The following is a 16412-nucleotide window of genomic DNA, read 5'->3' as shown; positions in this document are numbered from 1 at the left end:
TTACACATTGCACCAAATAATGAACGAGTACAACAAATTGACATTTAAGAATCACAAATGCAGTACAATCCAGTGCAAATCTTTCTTAGCACTTTTATTTAAGTGTCACAAGTAACTAAGAACATACATACTGCTTTATCTTTTTTGTTAATTCTATATTAAAGTAACAGCAACTGATCAAAAGAAACAAATATCAAATTATTTTTTGTTAAGAAAAATAAGCTTATCTGAATAGGTATTTACACAGGAATTAAAGACATGTCAGACATAACAAATGAAACAAGGATGTAATGAATCCAAATAAACAACTAAATGTTACATAAATCCCTTATTATCTAAAAAATGCCACACAAAAAGAGGCTGGTATTGCTGTGGTGCAGCTGATGCTTCAGCTCTATGCAATGTGCAATGATCCAACATCTAATCAGGTTTAGCATACACATTAACAATGGCTACAAAATATGGGTAGATCATTTGTTTGGGTCATCACTCTCAATCGATGACTTTTTGTTTTATTTTTAAGGTTTTCCGACTTACATTAATTCAAGTACTAACAACAACTGTAGTGCAATGGAGACACAGAAATGCACCTTTTTGGCACCCATATCATCCCTCTTCTTTTACCCCGTTTAAGTTACGGTTACTTTGCACATACATAAAATGCACATTTTCAAATTATATCGACAGTTATATTGTACCGGTTTATGGTCCTACTTTTCAAATATGACACCCAATACATTTAATTACTTGGTGAATACAAAACAGTTCCATTCTCTCTTATTTCTCACCATTTACACTGATTTAACAACAGGTTTATAGACTGGTTTTCTAGTCACATATTTACGAAACCAGCAAATGTCCTAAGACTTTTGACAAAGAAAGGAAGTCATATGATTAAAAAACAGAGGATTAATCCGTTGAGGACCATGAAACATTCATTATGCCACTTATAATTTGTTGAATGGTACCAGTGTCAAGTTATCAGAGGGTACAATGTTACTTGCAGGAAGAACTTTGTTTCCTGTTTATATTATGAATCCTCTTGGATTTTTGAACAAAGGCCCATTCACAGATGTTGCAACAAAATAAGAAATAAAAGAGCAATAGGAACATTCAAATCCTTCCATCCTGAGTTATGGTGCATGTTGATGAAAACACTTGAGTAATTCTCATTATTTTGTTCTTTTCTTGAGCTTCTCACAGTGCTTGCAAGTGACATGTGAGCAGAATGTGTTCAAAGCTGTAGGACATCAAGTCAAGGCTGTGAGGTGTTGCTGCTGAACAATTGCATATTATTACAGAGCCTCTTTGCAGAGCTTGTGGAATGTTTTTACTGAAGCATTTATTGACAAAGTCATTGTGGCCTACTGTCTGAAGGCTTCCTGAAACGCCATGAAAAATTAAGCAGAGAACTTTATCTTCTGCACTAATCCGATGTGAAGACGGGCACTTGCTGGATGCATCCTCACCGAGTCTCTATTGCAGTCTGCAGGTGAAACAGGATGTACTCCCAGAAGTATTAAGACTTGAAAACATGCACAGCCCTGATAACGTATTGTCTGCATATAGGGCATTCGTTCATGCGCTTCCCGCATTTAGTGCAGGTGACCATGTGACCGCACTCCAGCAGTACACAGTCAATTACAGCGTCCATGCAGATGCGACACAGGTTGTCGTCAGTTGATAACTGGGTCCTGCAACCATCTGTAGTGAGAGAGAGGAAAAACAGATGAGCCATTACAACATGTGCTCAAGAACAAGACCTTGAGTTAATCAGTGGCTTCATGTCATATCTGAAGAACCAATCACAACCAGAGATGGCCACAATTCAAGTAAGATACCTCCAACTAGTGATGCACTGAAATTGACGATGAAATATTTGGCTGAAACAGCAATAAAAATAAAAAACAAGCCTTAGTTGAAATAGTTTAATTGCCCGAAACAGTTTACGCTTCTTCGATGACACAGAACACGTTTTTCCCCATTGTTTTTCAATGTAAACACACTCTAGATGAGCACATTTTTAGAATTTCTGTGTCTAAGTTAAAGGTCCCGTTTTTCGTGGTTTTTTGAAGCTTTGATTGTGTTTATTGTGTGCAATATAACATGTGTTCATGTTTCACGTGTAAAAAAACACAGTATTTTTCACATAATTTACTTATCTGTATACCGCTGTTTCCACTGTCATAAAAACGGGCTGATGACTTCCTTGTTCTATGAAGTCCCTCCTTCAGAAATACGTAACGAGTTCTGATTGTGCCAGCAGTTCCTGTGTTGTGATTCGACAGCAGTTTAGCGCTCCTTGCCCGGAAAGGTCACGCCTCTTACCATAACGTGTGCTGCACATAGTTTTACATGTGGATTATTGTGGTGTTGTGCCGAATGAACACAAAAGACAATAATTCCCGAGAGACTGAACTCTTAAATCTCCACAAGCAGCGACAGAAAATGTACAACATTAGCACTCACTCAGAAGAGTACCTCATACGGAAAACAGCCATATACATAAACATAGTCCCCTCTTGTGGCCATTATGTGCACTGCAGTCCAACATTAACTATTGCAGTAAGGATACCACAATTATAATTTTCGGGAACCGAGTTAAACATGAATTGTAACCATTGATCTCCAAGTACAGCGTCCCTGGGAAGGCCAAACAAAGGTGATTGGACTGCGGGATGAAAATAACACAGTTTCGACGACATGGCGACAAACACACTTTACAAACGCAACTCTTGTGTATTCCTGTGGGCGGAGGTTAGTCAAAAAACTGTTTTAGTGACGTCATTAAAGGAGGAAGTAGAGGGATGTAGTCCAAACTGGCCGTTCGATGTAGGCGACTTCTGTTAAATAAAATATCTCGCTTGGCATTGAACTTTGAGCTTTAAAATTTTACAGATTTTATTTATACTCTAACAACAACAACATTACACACTAACTAAAGTTTGAAACATGGGATCACGAAGAACTGGACCTTTAAAAGGAAGTAGAACAGGCAAAGGTCTTTAACCATTGAACAAACGTTTTTCGCAGCATCTCACGCATGACAAAGCATTCTAAAAACACGGCTCTTAAGCAGGGTTGCCAACTCTCACGCATCTGGCGTGACACTCACGCTTTCAGCATCAATCTCACGCTCTCACGCACACGCAAGAAATGTCACGCCAAAATCCATTCTTCTCCCCTCTCAATCCGTTACATTCTGTTGATGACTAGACCACAGCGTATTAATGACAGGAGAGGAGTTTAAGGCCCACAGCTGTTACATCTCCCTACAACGTTCTCACTGCAGTATTCTCTGATCGTTGATTGGCTGAAAACCTTGCACCCGATACGTCAGTTGCGTGTGAGAAGTGAGAGAGAGCCCCGGCCGCGCGTGCGCACTCAATATACAGAGCGGCCAAAGCGTCAAGCACAGAACGTCTTTAGCACTCCCGGATCGTGCACACTCCGCCGCTGGCCAGGCTGCTTCTGCTTTACACACCATGGCCGTTATTTTCTCGAGAAAAGGAGTTTTCGAGGTTACGTAAGTACGGTAACCGAGTACGTTATATACGTTTTGTTATATAACAACCGATATGACAACTTTAGCACATTTGTCAGCTATACATTCATTCAGTGTTTTCCATTAATGACCCTCTGCTGCCGCCACCGTTTCATAATGAACTGAAAATTTAAAACATACTTTGCCAACGAACTAAAATCGAAACTGTGATATGGCGTTGTGCCTTTATAAAACAGCAAAAGACAGCGATTAAGTATATATACAGTCTGTCTGTGCTGCGTGTTTGAAAGAGAAGAGCGCGCATTTGTGCACGCGATCAGCTGGTGATCTGGTGATCAAAATAAAAGCTCAAGGATATCTTTTAAAAAGAAATGAGTACAAAAGTATTGTAAAAAAAAAAAAAAAAAAAAAAAAAATGTTTGAACCCTTTTTAATGTCCAGGTACAAGTCAATGCTGTTTCTTTGTTCAATTTGCACACTGTACATGGGTTGAAGCTCTTAATTTTGAGTTTCCAGAGTGCACCAGATTGATGCATTTAACCTTAAAATGTACAAAAATTTTCTTCCGGGGGGGCAGGCCCCCGGACCCCCCTAGCGGAGGTACATCTAACAAACTTTTACAAATTACAGTGTCAAATAATGTACATTTTCATACGACAACAAAAGCTCCTTTCGTGTCATTAAAGCTATTAATATAAAATTGAAATGTCTTTGGACAACTATAGATTTGGAATAAGCCCCTAATGTTTACAATGTCTGGCTCCGCCCCTGTCAGGTAACAAAACTGACAAAAAATAAAATAAATTATTTCACCCCAATGATACTAAAACATGGACTGACATTGATTTTTAAAATTAGGGTTACCAAACATTTTCTCCGCACACGCGCAAACAGAATTTTTTACAAAGTCTCACTCCAGCCAAAGTCCCAAAGTTGGCAACCCTGCTCTTAAGTTAAAGGAAGTAAGGGGCCGTTCACACATTCTCTCTCGAAATCGATTCTAAGCCTAGTTTTAAACAGCAGATGGCACTGCATGCTTTAGGGTGTTTTCACACCTATGAATCGCTTGTTTTGTTCCGAAACAGGGGCTAAATTTGTTACAATGTTGCATTTTCTTCTTGGTTCGGTTCGCTTTCACATGGCAACATTTCAAAGCGTACCGAAATGCGTTCAGGCAAGTCACATGTGAGTACAACTGTCCTCTCATTGGTCAGAGTTTTCGCTGCGTCAAATTGAATTGAACTTGAATTTCGCTGCGTCAAATTGAACAAATTGAATCGACCTGTTGTCCAGGTGTCTGTCGAGAGAGACCATTTGAATATAATAATGAAGCAGAGTGGGAATTGAGACTTCGTCAGGACAGCATTCTTGCACTGAGAAGTGTAATTACACAACAGAGGCGCTCGTTGGTTTTCAGATATGGTAAATAATGTGCTCACTCACAGAATCAGACATTACTGCTTTTTATATCATATTTTCCATTATGAAAATGATATAATTTGGTTCGCTGGTCTGTTAACTGATTCCCTTAAGGGGGTCGCACACCGGACGCGAAGCTCGGCGCCGCGCCGCGCAGCGCCACGCCGCGTCTCAGGTATCTCACACCGGACGCGCACATTCTATACGTGCGAGCTCAATTTTGAAATGGCTTCTGACAGAAGAGCTGCACGATGAAAGCTTACTTTATTTATTTATTTATTTGTATTGAATAATAGCTGAAAATCACATTATGTCTGTTATTGTTTTGTTGTATCGGTTGTCTAGGCAACTATGTTACATTGTAGCAATATTATTTAACTAACGTTAACTAGCTAGTCCGAGTAAAAACGTTAGCAAAACAAGTTATTTCGGTAACACTTTACAATAAAGTTTCATTTGTTATCATAGTTAATGTATTAGGTTAACTAACATGAACTATGAGCATTTGTTACAGTATTTATTAAGCTTTGTTAACTATGTTAGTTAAAAAACAGTTGTTCTTTGTTAATGTTAGTTCAGTGTAACTAATGTTAAATACAACTTTGATTTTAATAATGTATTAGTAAATGTTGTAATTAACTTAAACAAAGATTAATAAAGGCTGTATAAGTGCAGTTCATTATTAGTTAATGATAACTAATGTATAATAATATATAATATATTTAATATTTCGTATTTTGTGGGGATTTCACAGTACTAAAGAATATTAACTTCTAAATTATGCAGTATTCAACAGACATAATTACATTATATTATATATTTATCCAATGTAGACTATGAAGGTTTTTGAATGCCCTGTTTTTTATGTCCTCCTCAAACAGATCAAATATTGACGGACAAAAAAAAAAAAAAAAAAAAAAAAAAAAAAAAAAATGCTGCACTGCTACTTTTACGTCGACGACTGAAAAATAGAGGCAATCGAATTTGCCTGTGCTTTGTTATTTCGCATCACTGAGGTTAGTGTATGGAAAAATGGCACAAAAGAGCAAAATAATATATTAGAAAGGGCTACGTTTATTATACATTTTCCCCAAATATGTTTAGACCTTACTCAAGCTGTTGAACCCAGAATGTAAAACAAGTGTATCTTGTAGCACAGGGTGAAATCAGTATGTACATTGACGATTTGAGTGAAATATAATATAAATTTAATATAAAACCTTGAAGTGGCGCTCTGTGGCGCGGCAGGATTTTGAACAACTTCCTGAGTCGTAGCTGGGCGCCGCGGACAGGCGCCGAATGTCGCCGCCGGTGTGCGTACTCTCATAGAAAACAATGTGTTCGAATTTTAAAGACGTGGCGCTACGCGTCCGGTGTGCGACCCCCTTTAGGGTGCGTTCACACTTGTCATGTTTGGTTCGATTAAAACGAACCCTGGTGCGGTTGCTCGGTTAGTGCAGTTCATTTGAACATATGTGAACGCTGCCATCCAAACCCTCGTGCGCACCAAACAAGCGGACCGAGACCGCTGAAAAGATGGGTCTCGGTCCGCTTCCAAACGAACTCTGGTGCGGTTCGAATGATATATGAACGCAACACGGACCAAAGACATGTAACCGAACCAAAAACAGGAAGACGAGACCCTAAAAAGGACAGAATCGTCACGCATGGTGGTTTTCTCGTCATAGTCGCGAGTTTGCCCATGACAGGCATCAGACGCGCGTCTCCACGCAGCAGATTGTTTGTGTGTGTGACGGATGGATTCCCGCCGCGGTTTTGACTACTTTACACATTTTATAAGCTCTTCACGAGTTCCCAGCTGGCCAAAATACCATCACATGCAGGCTACACACAGCTACACACACAACGAGCGCATTTACCTCAGCACACAGCATTGTTTTGGATGTTCGGCAAGTTCCGTTTTAAAATAGGCAATACGTCATAAAATCCGACCAATCACGTTGTGAATGTATCCCCATGCCTTTAGGTTCGGTATATTTTCGTTCGGTGATAAAATTACCAATCTGAATGCTAATCGGACCAGGACTAAATGTTTTGTTTTTCTTTTTTGGTCCGGACCAAATGAACGGAACTACAAGTGTGAATGCACCACACGCACACACCACTTGAACCCTCTATAAAATAATAATTCATAAATGTCGAAAAGGCTGAATTACATGAATTAAATTAATTACAAGGGTGTTTGCAGTGAGCCGTTTACATCAATCTCATATTATAAAAGCATTCTGAGGTGAAGAATTCTGTAGTAAATTGTCAGAACGCTCTTCTTCGTGAGCATTTGAGTGCGCGGTTAAAAAAAAAAAAAAAATAGCCTAGAGTGCCATCTGCTGTTAAAAGGCCCTAAAAATCAATTACCGAAACTTTATTTTGTGTTTCGGTAAAAACATTCATTTCAGTGCATCACTACATCACAACTCTTGCATTGTGCAGTTTACATAATAAACCCTAGTCATACAACAAAATAATATTCGATGAAGGACATGGATGAAATGGGATAATGAGGGTAAACAGTCAAAGAATATACATGTTTATGACCCCAAACCCTACCAATAAAATGCATATTGCATTATTAATCATTTACAGCAGTGTAAACAATGACACTTTACATTTTTCCTTTCTTTTTTCTTTGATAATTCATGCTATCTGGCACTGGCCATGCAGGGAGGGGGCTGAAGTGCAATGACATCACAAACTGCAGTGCACCGGTGGGTGTGACCAGGGAACATTTCCACCAATCGCAAGCCTTACCTCCGATTCCGCCATTGCAGATTGGAGGGGGATAAGCTACCACTTAAGTGGGAGGAGCAAAGCACAGCTATTAGACTCAGCTATGAGTTATTAGTTAAACATTCTATTTAATTTACTGTGAAAATCTGAGCTGATCATTAATAAAAATCAACTCAGACCCACACCTAAAAAAGCATTTTGCGCTCTTTTTAAGTCAGACTGTGAGGTGAAGTAATTTCCTACCTGCAGTGATGGGGTTGCTCACATTTTCCACTGAAAGGGAAGAAAAAAAACAAGCACCTTTTTATAAAAAAAGAATATACATATATTTTAAAGAATTTGTAAAACTTTCATAGACAGTATTTTCTCAATTAATTCACAATTGGCAGGTATGGTAAAAGGTAATTTTAGACACTGTGTGTTGCAGTTCTGTATTTAACACTCACTAGATTTGCGATTGTCCTCATTTTCCCGGTAAAGCCTCCTGACGCGCTCCACCAGCTCCCACTTCTCACAGCATCCGGAGAAGCTCACAAAGTTCCTCGCGAGGATCTCCTTCAGCTGCCGGACGGTCAACTGCTCCACGTCATCAAGGGAGGACAGATCTGACAGAGACGCTCTAGCCCGCCGCCGCGTCTGAGGACTAACCTGATGGTAACAGCACATTCATGTTATATAATCTCTGCAATTTAAGAAATTGTTATTTCATCTATAACCAGAAAATAGGAAATAAAATTGATTGCATTGTGACCTGTGTTGTTATTGTTGACTAAAAGTTTAAAAATTAAGGGGAAAACTTAAAATTTTATATATATATATGACAAAAGCAAAACAATCTTAAAAAAAAAAACAATACTTAAACTACAAACATTAAATTAACACTGAATGTGACAAATTTACTTGAATACACAGTTAAAGGTGCTAAAGAGGATATATATATTGCAATATTACTTGAAACTGTCTTTACTAACTGATAAAAGACTTTATTAGGTGCACTGAAAGGAATAATATTAATATACATCATCTGTGCACGAGGTAGGGCCTTAAAAACATCAGCCAATCGTTTACATGATCATCACGTAAACGATTGGCCCTCTGGCTTGTCAATCACTGCCGTGACGTTCCTTGTGCGAGACGTGCGCAGCTGCGCGCTCCAGTAACTTTCCACACTCTTTGTCAGGAGACAGGAGTAACAACTGCATATTATGAGTTACCTGCGGTGAAACCGACATAATGAATCCACTAACACGACACAGCGAATGCCGGTGGTAAACACTCATGTTCCAATACACGTGCACAAGTTCTTGGAGGCGTTCCCTCGAAATGAGCTGTGAAGGAGGGGGGTTGTTCTTACGCATGTGCTCATTTCAAAAACTCACTAACAGTATTTGGTTCTCAGTCGACAAAAAGATCATCTTTAGCGCCTTTAAAAATGTAAAAAATGTCAATTAAAGTCAATTTAATGGCCATCAGGACAAATTGAAGACCAAAGATGTGTGGAGATGATATGCTGCTTCTGACCAGCCCATGAAAGTACGTATTACAGTTCTTGACCATGTTAGTCCTTTCGATTACAAGTAAATGACTTAACTCACCTCGGGTGTGTGTTCTGCCTGGTCAAGATTAAGGAGTGAAACTGAAGTGGAGTCCTCAATATCCTATCAGCAAGGAACATTTACACAGAAAGAATATAATTAGCCACTCATGCTAAGAACAGCTTTAGAGAGGACTCACCACTGACTGCCACAAGTAAACAAGTTAGCCAATTATCTTTCAGTTACAATCCTCAATCCTTTCAGTTACAAAAACTTATCCTCAATGATCCAATAGCAGCCTTCAAATACATGAGCAGAAGTTGTGTTGAAATTATTTTAACTATTTTGCCTCATTTAACTAATGGTAAAAAATAAATCTGCATTGAAATATGATACTACTTAATCATAGGTATACACAAACTGTATTTGAAATTAATAATATCAATAGAAATATACAAAAGAAATTACATTTATTATAATTTTATTTGATAACATGCACGACACGGATTGGGTCTCTTAAAATGTAAATGAGTGTAATGCAAACATTATCATATATGACTGAAGTATTTAAGTCTGTCAGGTAAAAAAAAAAAAAAAAAAAGCTTACTGATGTAATTCAGTCAATCTGCCATTTTCTTGCAACTGTTACTCCTGGTCGGAGGCTTCTGTAAATATTTCGCTTATACATACGAAGACCACTTATGTGTCAAAAGATCAAGGTAAATTTGATTTTTCATGTCATGGCCCCTTTAAACAGTAGTGTGCTATAATGGTCACATGACCTTCATCATATTGCACGTTTAATTTAGTGGTGCCCAGTTATCATGAAAAAAAACTTTGTATTGTATTTTGTGTTTTATTATTAAATGAATGAAATTTAATAAAAATTAAAGATATTTACAAAAACATTATTATCAGTTCATTAGACATTTTGAAAATGGATGTTTGAGTCAAGTGCATTGTGGGATATTTGCAGCACAATGCTCTCTGGTTGTTACTGCTCATTTTGGCAAATGTATTAGGATATTTCATGCATACGGAAAATTAGCACAGGGTATCTGCAGATATGAACAAGTTAAATTTAAGACTTAAGACCTTTTTAATACCACTTTACATGAAATTTAAGACCTAACCTACGATGGAAACACACACATTATTTTATATGTGTGTGTATATAATTGTTATTATTAAAGTACCTGCGAAATGTACTGTAAAATGCAATTTATTCCTGTGATCATTTTCAGCATCCTTACTCCAGTCTGCATTGTCACATGATCCTTCAGAACAATTACAATTTGATTTGATACTCAAGAAACATTTATGATTATTATCAATGCTGAAAACAGTTGTGCTGCTTCATATTTTTGTGGAAACGGTGATATTTGTTCGTTTTCTTTGAAAAACAGGAAGTTCAATAACCGCTTTTATTTGAAATTATATTACATGTATTTATCAAATATATTATTTATTAAAATATATTCTGTAACATTTTAAATGTCTTCACTCTTCACTCACTTTATCACTTTAAAGTAGATTAAAGTATTAATTTTTGTATTTTTTAAATCTTACCAGAAATGTTTAAATTCGATTTCCACAATTTTAAGCAGCAAAAGCTGCATTTTAACCTTAATAATATAAATAGTGAATGTTTCTTGAGCAGCAAATCAGCATTTCTGAAGAATCATGTGATACTGAAACTTCTCTTTGTAAACAACAGAATTAAAAATCATTCTAAATGCAAATTTAAACATTACAAGCAAAGTAGCATTTACAGTTAATCGAAAATGAAAACACACACCTGCTACAGCAAGCATGCTATATAATTAAATCACAGCCGTTGCAAATTATATATTTAATTCCCAACACATTCATAAAAAAAAGTTACCGAACACGTTTCAGCGCTGATTCTACTCGCATTTGGTGCGTTGAGCCATTTGAACTCTTTTAGGGACCGTTCATATGTCGCGTCTAAAAACGCATGGAAAACGCGTCGGCGCCGCTTTCTTCTTTCCAAAGCGCTCGGGCGCTGCGGTGGCGTCTGTCGTTACTACGCAACCATGAGACGCGCTCTCCATGACGAGTTTGTTTCAGCAAATGATATATGGATTACCAGCACCGAAAATCACTTTCAGTAGCTTTGCCACGGCAGATTTATTTAAAAATGTGTATCCGTGTACAACTCTGATCAGATATTCCTACATCTTTGCTGAGCTTTGTCCTACAGATGGCGCCGCGCAGCGCTGGACCATTCCGTCGGTGACGTATTAGAAAACATAAAACATACATAAAACATTTTCGCAGTAATTTTACGAACGCACCCACAATAGCCTAGTTTATGTACCTGTTCGTTTTTTTAATAAAAATGACTAAATGTAAAAAATTAAGACTTTATAAAGCCGTGATAAGACTTTTTAATACTTTTTAAGGGTCTTAATTTTCCCAAAATTGATTTATCACCTTTTAATACTTTTCAAGACCCCGCGGATACCCTGTAGCATACTGGAATGTATGTCAAATAGTCATGGTAACAGATGAGAATAATCTGGACACACCTGATTAGTGGACTCTGAGCTGTTGCTCCTACTGATTTGTTCTTCTTGAGTTGGAGAGATAGCTGAGAGAGGGGAAGTGGGCTCTTCAATTGAAGGAGGTGGGCTATACAGGGGGCGTGATTGCAGAGAAGGCGTGTCTGGATCATCCTCACTTTCTCCACCTTGATGGCAAAGCACCAAGTCCACAAGGTCCTCTTTCTCCCTAAGAAAGATTTCAAAGTATTCAAACAAGTCAAAAACAATAATGAAATCAGCCCTATTATTAATAATACCTGTGTGAAAGTACCTGCAGGTATCAGTGTTAATGTTGCGTAACACAAGGTACTGCCGCAAGTCTTTAACACGCAAACGCATGAGCTGTGGACGCTGGAATGAAGTGCCCTTCAGCAGCTGACAAGTTGAGCATCTGCGCAGGTTTTCCTGAAGTACTGAGCACAGCGAACAAAAACTCTTCTTACAGTCACAACAGATGTGCTACGGTGGAGAAAAAGAGGGAAATTGTGCTTAATCAAAAAGGACAAAAAAAAAGAAAGGCTGCAATAAAATTAAAAACTCTCATCTGCATTTGTAAAGACAGGAAGATTGTGGATTATTAACTGCCTAACCCTTCTATATATTTTAATAATGTTGGAAGGCACTTACAAACCTTGTGAAAAAGTGTGCTTAATTGTACTAAATGTGCACTTGTAGTGTACTTCAAATCTTAAAAAAAAAAAAAAAAAAAAAAAAAAAAAAAAAAAAACTGTACTTGTCTTGCAGATTATATAATGGTAATCAAATAAAAGGCCACTTAAGTGTACTTAAAGGTGCCATAGAATTGAAAATTGAATTTACCTTTGCATAGTTGAATAATTAGAGTTTAATACATGAAAATGACATACAGAGAGTCTCAAACACCATTGTTTCATCCTTCTAATGTAAATCTCATTTGTTTAAAAGACCTCCGAAGAACAGGCGAATCTCAACATAACACCGACTGTTACGTAACAGTCGGGATCATTAATATGTACGCCCCCAATATTTGCATATGCCAGCCCATGTTCAAGCATTACACAAGGGCAAAACGTCTGGATCTGTGCACAGCTGAATCATCAGACTAGGTAAGCAAGCAAGAACAATAGTGAAAAATGGCAGACGGAGCGATAATAACTGACATGATCCATGATAACATGATATTTTTAGTGATATTTGTAAATTGCCTTTCTAAATGTTTTGTTAGCATGTTGCTAATGTACTGTTAGATGTGGTTAAAGTTACCATCGTTTCTTACTGTATTCACGGAGACAAGAGAGCCATCGTTATTTTCATTATTAAACACTTGCAGTCTGTATAATTCATAAACACAACTTCATTCTTTATAAATCTCTCCAACAGTGTGTAATGTTAGCTTTAGCCACGGAGCATAGCCTCAAACTCATTCAGAATCAAATGTAAACATCCAAATAAATATAATACTCACATAATCCGACACATACATGCAGCATGCATGACGAACACTTCGTAAAGATCCATTTTGAGGGTTATATTAGCTGTGTGAACTTTATGCAATGTATTATAGAGTCGCGAGCTCAGGGGCGGGGAGCGTGCGCATTTAAAGGGGAAGCATGCTGAATCGGTGCATAGTTAATGATACCCTAAAATAGGCAGTTAAAAAAATTTATTAAAAACAATCTACGGGGTATTTTGAGCTGAAACTTCACAGACACATTCAGGGGACACCTTAGACTTATATTACATCTTGTAAAAAAGCATTCTATGGCACTTTTAAAGAGAGTACACTTTCATGACTGTTTCTTAAACTTAAGTGCACTTTTAAAATCTGCATTTTATAATAAGTAAAATTAAAAGTACATTTTAAGCTTTAAAAGTACACTTATTTTGATGCTACTTATTTTAAAAGGGGGTATAAAGCTATTTCATGCATTCTGACTTATTTACACTGTTAAAGAGTTGCATTCTCATGCTAAACATGGCCAAAGTTTCAAAACACAAGATTTAAGTATGACGGAGTATTTCTGTGTCAAATCCAATACTTCTGGTTTCAGTACAGGATTATGAGTTTTTTTTTTTTTGTTTTTTTTTTATGTGTCCTGTATGACATCAAAAGAAAGCAGAATATGGAAGCCAAGAGATTTTTCAATAATGGCCTTGTCCCAATTCAGGAGCTGCACCCTTTGAAGGCTGCAAACATCATCGAGGCAGGCTCATTTAAGAAAAATAACTGTTCGATTGCAACATAAGAAAGAAATTACAGTATTTTACACCTCACAGTGAATTTTATTATGGTTACTTTTCTTAAATATGACATCCTTGATGACGTATTCAGCCTTCAAATGCGACCTCTGGTGGATGCAGCCTCCAAAATGAGACGCAGTTTTCTCAAACAACAGAATGAAATTACATACAAATATGTACTTAAGTCCATCTTAATTACATTTAATATAAAATAAAATAAAGCTACTACACATTTTCATTTAACCGCAAATATCTTGCAATTAAGTGTCCGAAAACATTACATTCTATTTGCACTTAAGCATGTTCTATCAAAGTATATTTTTCCAAAATTAGTAAACTTTTTAAAAAGTAAACTGTACTTCTTTTTCACAAGGGTAAAGGCCCCATGAAATCAAATGAGAGATTTGTGCACATTCAAAAAGTACACACACACAAAAAAAGCTTAGCTTTTGATTGGACAAAAATGTGTATATTTGCCTGAATGCAAGATATGTCCCCTGCCTTAATAGCACCCACCACCAAATAGCTATATTTGCCTGGCTGTGATTTACTGTAAATTTAGTTTTAAATGTACAAGCGGTCAACATGGTCCTAACTTACAGATTCAGTAGGAAAAACATCAACCATTTCATGGGGTCTTTAATATAATAAATGCTTTTAGGTTTAATATGCAGAACAAATGAGATCATATGGCAAAGACAGGTGTGCAGGTCTACCTACCCTTCTCCTAAAGACAGAGAAGGCTTGTCTACAGGACTGACACACCAGGCTGGTATTAGTGGAGCTTGTAGGCGGGTATGTAGAGTATCCCGCTGTGGGAGCGAAACGAAACGGCCCCGCACCGGCCCCGAAACCTGGCTGCTGCCCTCTCACGGCCCCGGTACCCATCACTTCATTCAACAGACCACAGCATGATGCCCACATGGACGAGGCCCCCGCCTGCACAGAAAACAATCACAAAAGACTTTCATGATGACAGTTACCTTCATTGAATAGGTCTTTTCAAACATTTGACATTTTATTAAGACTAGTGCTTTCAATCGATTTAGTAGTGTGTGAAAATTCATGTTTATGGCATGGGGTGTAGCAAGCTTAAAGCAGTTGCCCAATCACAACACATTGGTCTAGCCAGCCAATCAGAGCACATTGTGAGACTGGAACATAGCGTTACTAAAAGACTAGGGACAGAGGTGATGCAACATTGTAAATAGTGTGAACAATAATGTTTTTTAAACATTCAACCATGAAAACCTATTCTAACTGACCATAACAGGTCCCCTTCAAACATAAAATATTAAATCACAGAAATTAACATGTTATTTTTGACAGCCCTAATTATAACATCCATTCAGAATGTCCTGCCCTGAAATAGTTCCCATTGACTGGGATCAGTCTCATTAGAGAAGGCTGGGAATAGGGCTAAGCCATAACAAGGGATTACAGTGCTTTAAATGACTTGTGACTGCAGCTAGAGCTCTTTAGTGACACTCAACAGAGTAACCATGGTGTTTTTATTTTCATAGGGAGCCAACAGTAGAATCAACTCCCAATTGTCACGGTGTGGCACAGTGAAGGATAGGTCCTGTTGCTGGGTCTCGCCTCCCAACAAATGAAAACATGACAGCAGAAGATTTAAAAACAAACAAACACATTGCTGATCATTGCATCACTGAATACACTACATAAACTATATGACTGCTATATGTTGACTGATATACACATATATTTAAGGCATGAAAGATGTCATGAATGCACAAAATCACGCAATACAAATAACGCACGAGATGCTAAAGTGGAACTCATCTGTTACTTATCGAGCTGATAGCAAAGAGAGCAGATTAATAATGCTAGCATGACACACAGCCAACAGAGGAACAAGCTCAAAAACTCAACGAGCATTATTAGACATTACTGTACCTTCATAGCAGCTCCAGGACACCACGGGAAGTCACCCAGCTGTATGTGAAGGCAGCCTGGCCATTGCTCATAAACGGCTAACTCCTCATTTACAGTCGCTGTCTACAGCCGCACCAGGTTCGCTATGTAACTAGAACGTAGCGTTTTCAGCCAATCACAGCGGTGGATATCCTGTGACGCAACACCAACCAACCAATCATCTCGTACCTCCAGTAGTGCAGCGGAAGTTCGCGCATTTCGATTAGAGTTATTACACTTGATGTAATGGAACTGTATATTATGAATATTTTTTTAGCATGATAGACTTAGTTCGCATCCTAATAAAGCCTTATTATTAGTTTTACAGAATTATTTTTTGAGTTGAAAGTTTATGTTATCAGCATAAAGAGTAGGCTACTATTACAACATAAATAGTGTCTGAAGTTTATTTATTTGTGGTTTAACATTTATTAACACTCATTTTTAAGCAGTGTTTATTACCAGATTTACTGAATAATTCAC

General features: G+C 37.6%; 1 protein-coding gene across 3 annotated transcripts; it reads right to left on the bottom strand.

The window, feature by feature from the left end:
- Positions 1 to 16: 16 nt before the first annotated feature.
- Positions 17 to 16036, bottom strand: rnf34a (ring finger protein 34a). Of its 3 annotated transcripts, none has more exons than XM_067395176.1 (9): positions 15912 to 16036; positions 14715 to 14933; positions 12046 to 12233; positions 11760 to 11961; positions 9268 to 9330; positions 8119 to 8320; positions 7916 to 7945; positions 7694 to 7735; positions 17 to 1704 (listed from the first exon to the last, which is right to left on the bottom strand). In XM_067395176.1, the coding sequence occupies exons 1-9, from the start codon at positions 15915 to 15917 to the stop codon at positions 1520 to 1522; spliced, it is 1137 nt and encodes a 378-aa protein (XP_067251277.1). In that variant the 5' UTR covers positions 15918 to 16036; the 3' UTR covers positions 17 to 1519. The 3 variants fall into 3 exon arrangements, with proteins under 3 accessions (XP_067251277.1, XP_067251279.1, XP_067251278.1); XM_067395177.1 differs by lacking the exon at positions 17 to 1704 and adding an exon at positions 1731 to 2269; XM_067395178.1 differs by lacking the exon at positions 7694 to 7735 and having other exon boundaries at positions 22 to 1704.
- Positions 16037 to 16412: the final 376 nt, after the last annotated feature.

Source organism: Chanodichthys erythropterus, chromosome 9 (genome assembly GCF_024489055.1).
Source record: "Chanodichthys erythropterus isolate Z2021 chromosome 9, ASM2448905v1, whole genome shotgun sequence".
NCBI classification, from domain to species: Eukaryota; Metazoa; Chordata; class Actinopteri; order Cypriniformes; family Xenocyprididae; genus Chanodichthys; species Chanodichthys erythropterus.
Note: the sequence above shows the minus strand (reverse complement) of the source record. Positions and strands in the feature narration are given on the sequence as shown.

Bases quoted from the DNA above. Each gene is read 5' to 3' on its own strand.
- rnf34a (XM_067395176.1), bottom strand. The intron at 9,331-11,759 runs GTGTGTCCAGAT...CCTTGCTGATAG, and splicing joins GCTCAGAGTCCACTAATCAG to GATATTGAGGACTCCACTTC. The intron at 1,705-7,693 runs GTAAGGCTTGCG...CTCTCACTACAG, and splicing joins CTGCAATGGCGGAATCGGAG to ATGGTTGCAGGACCCAGTTA.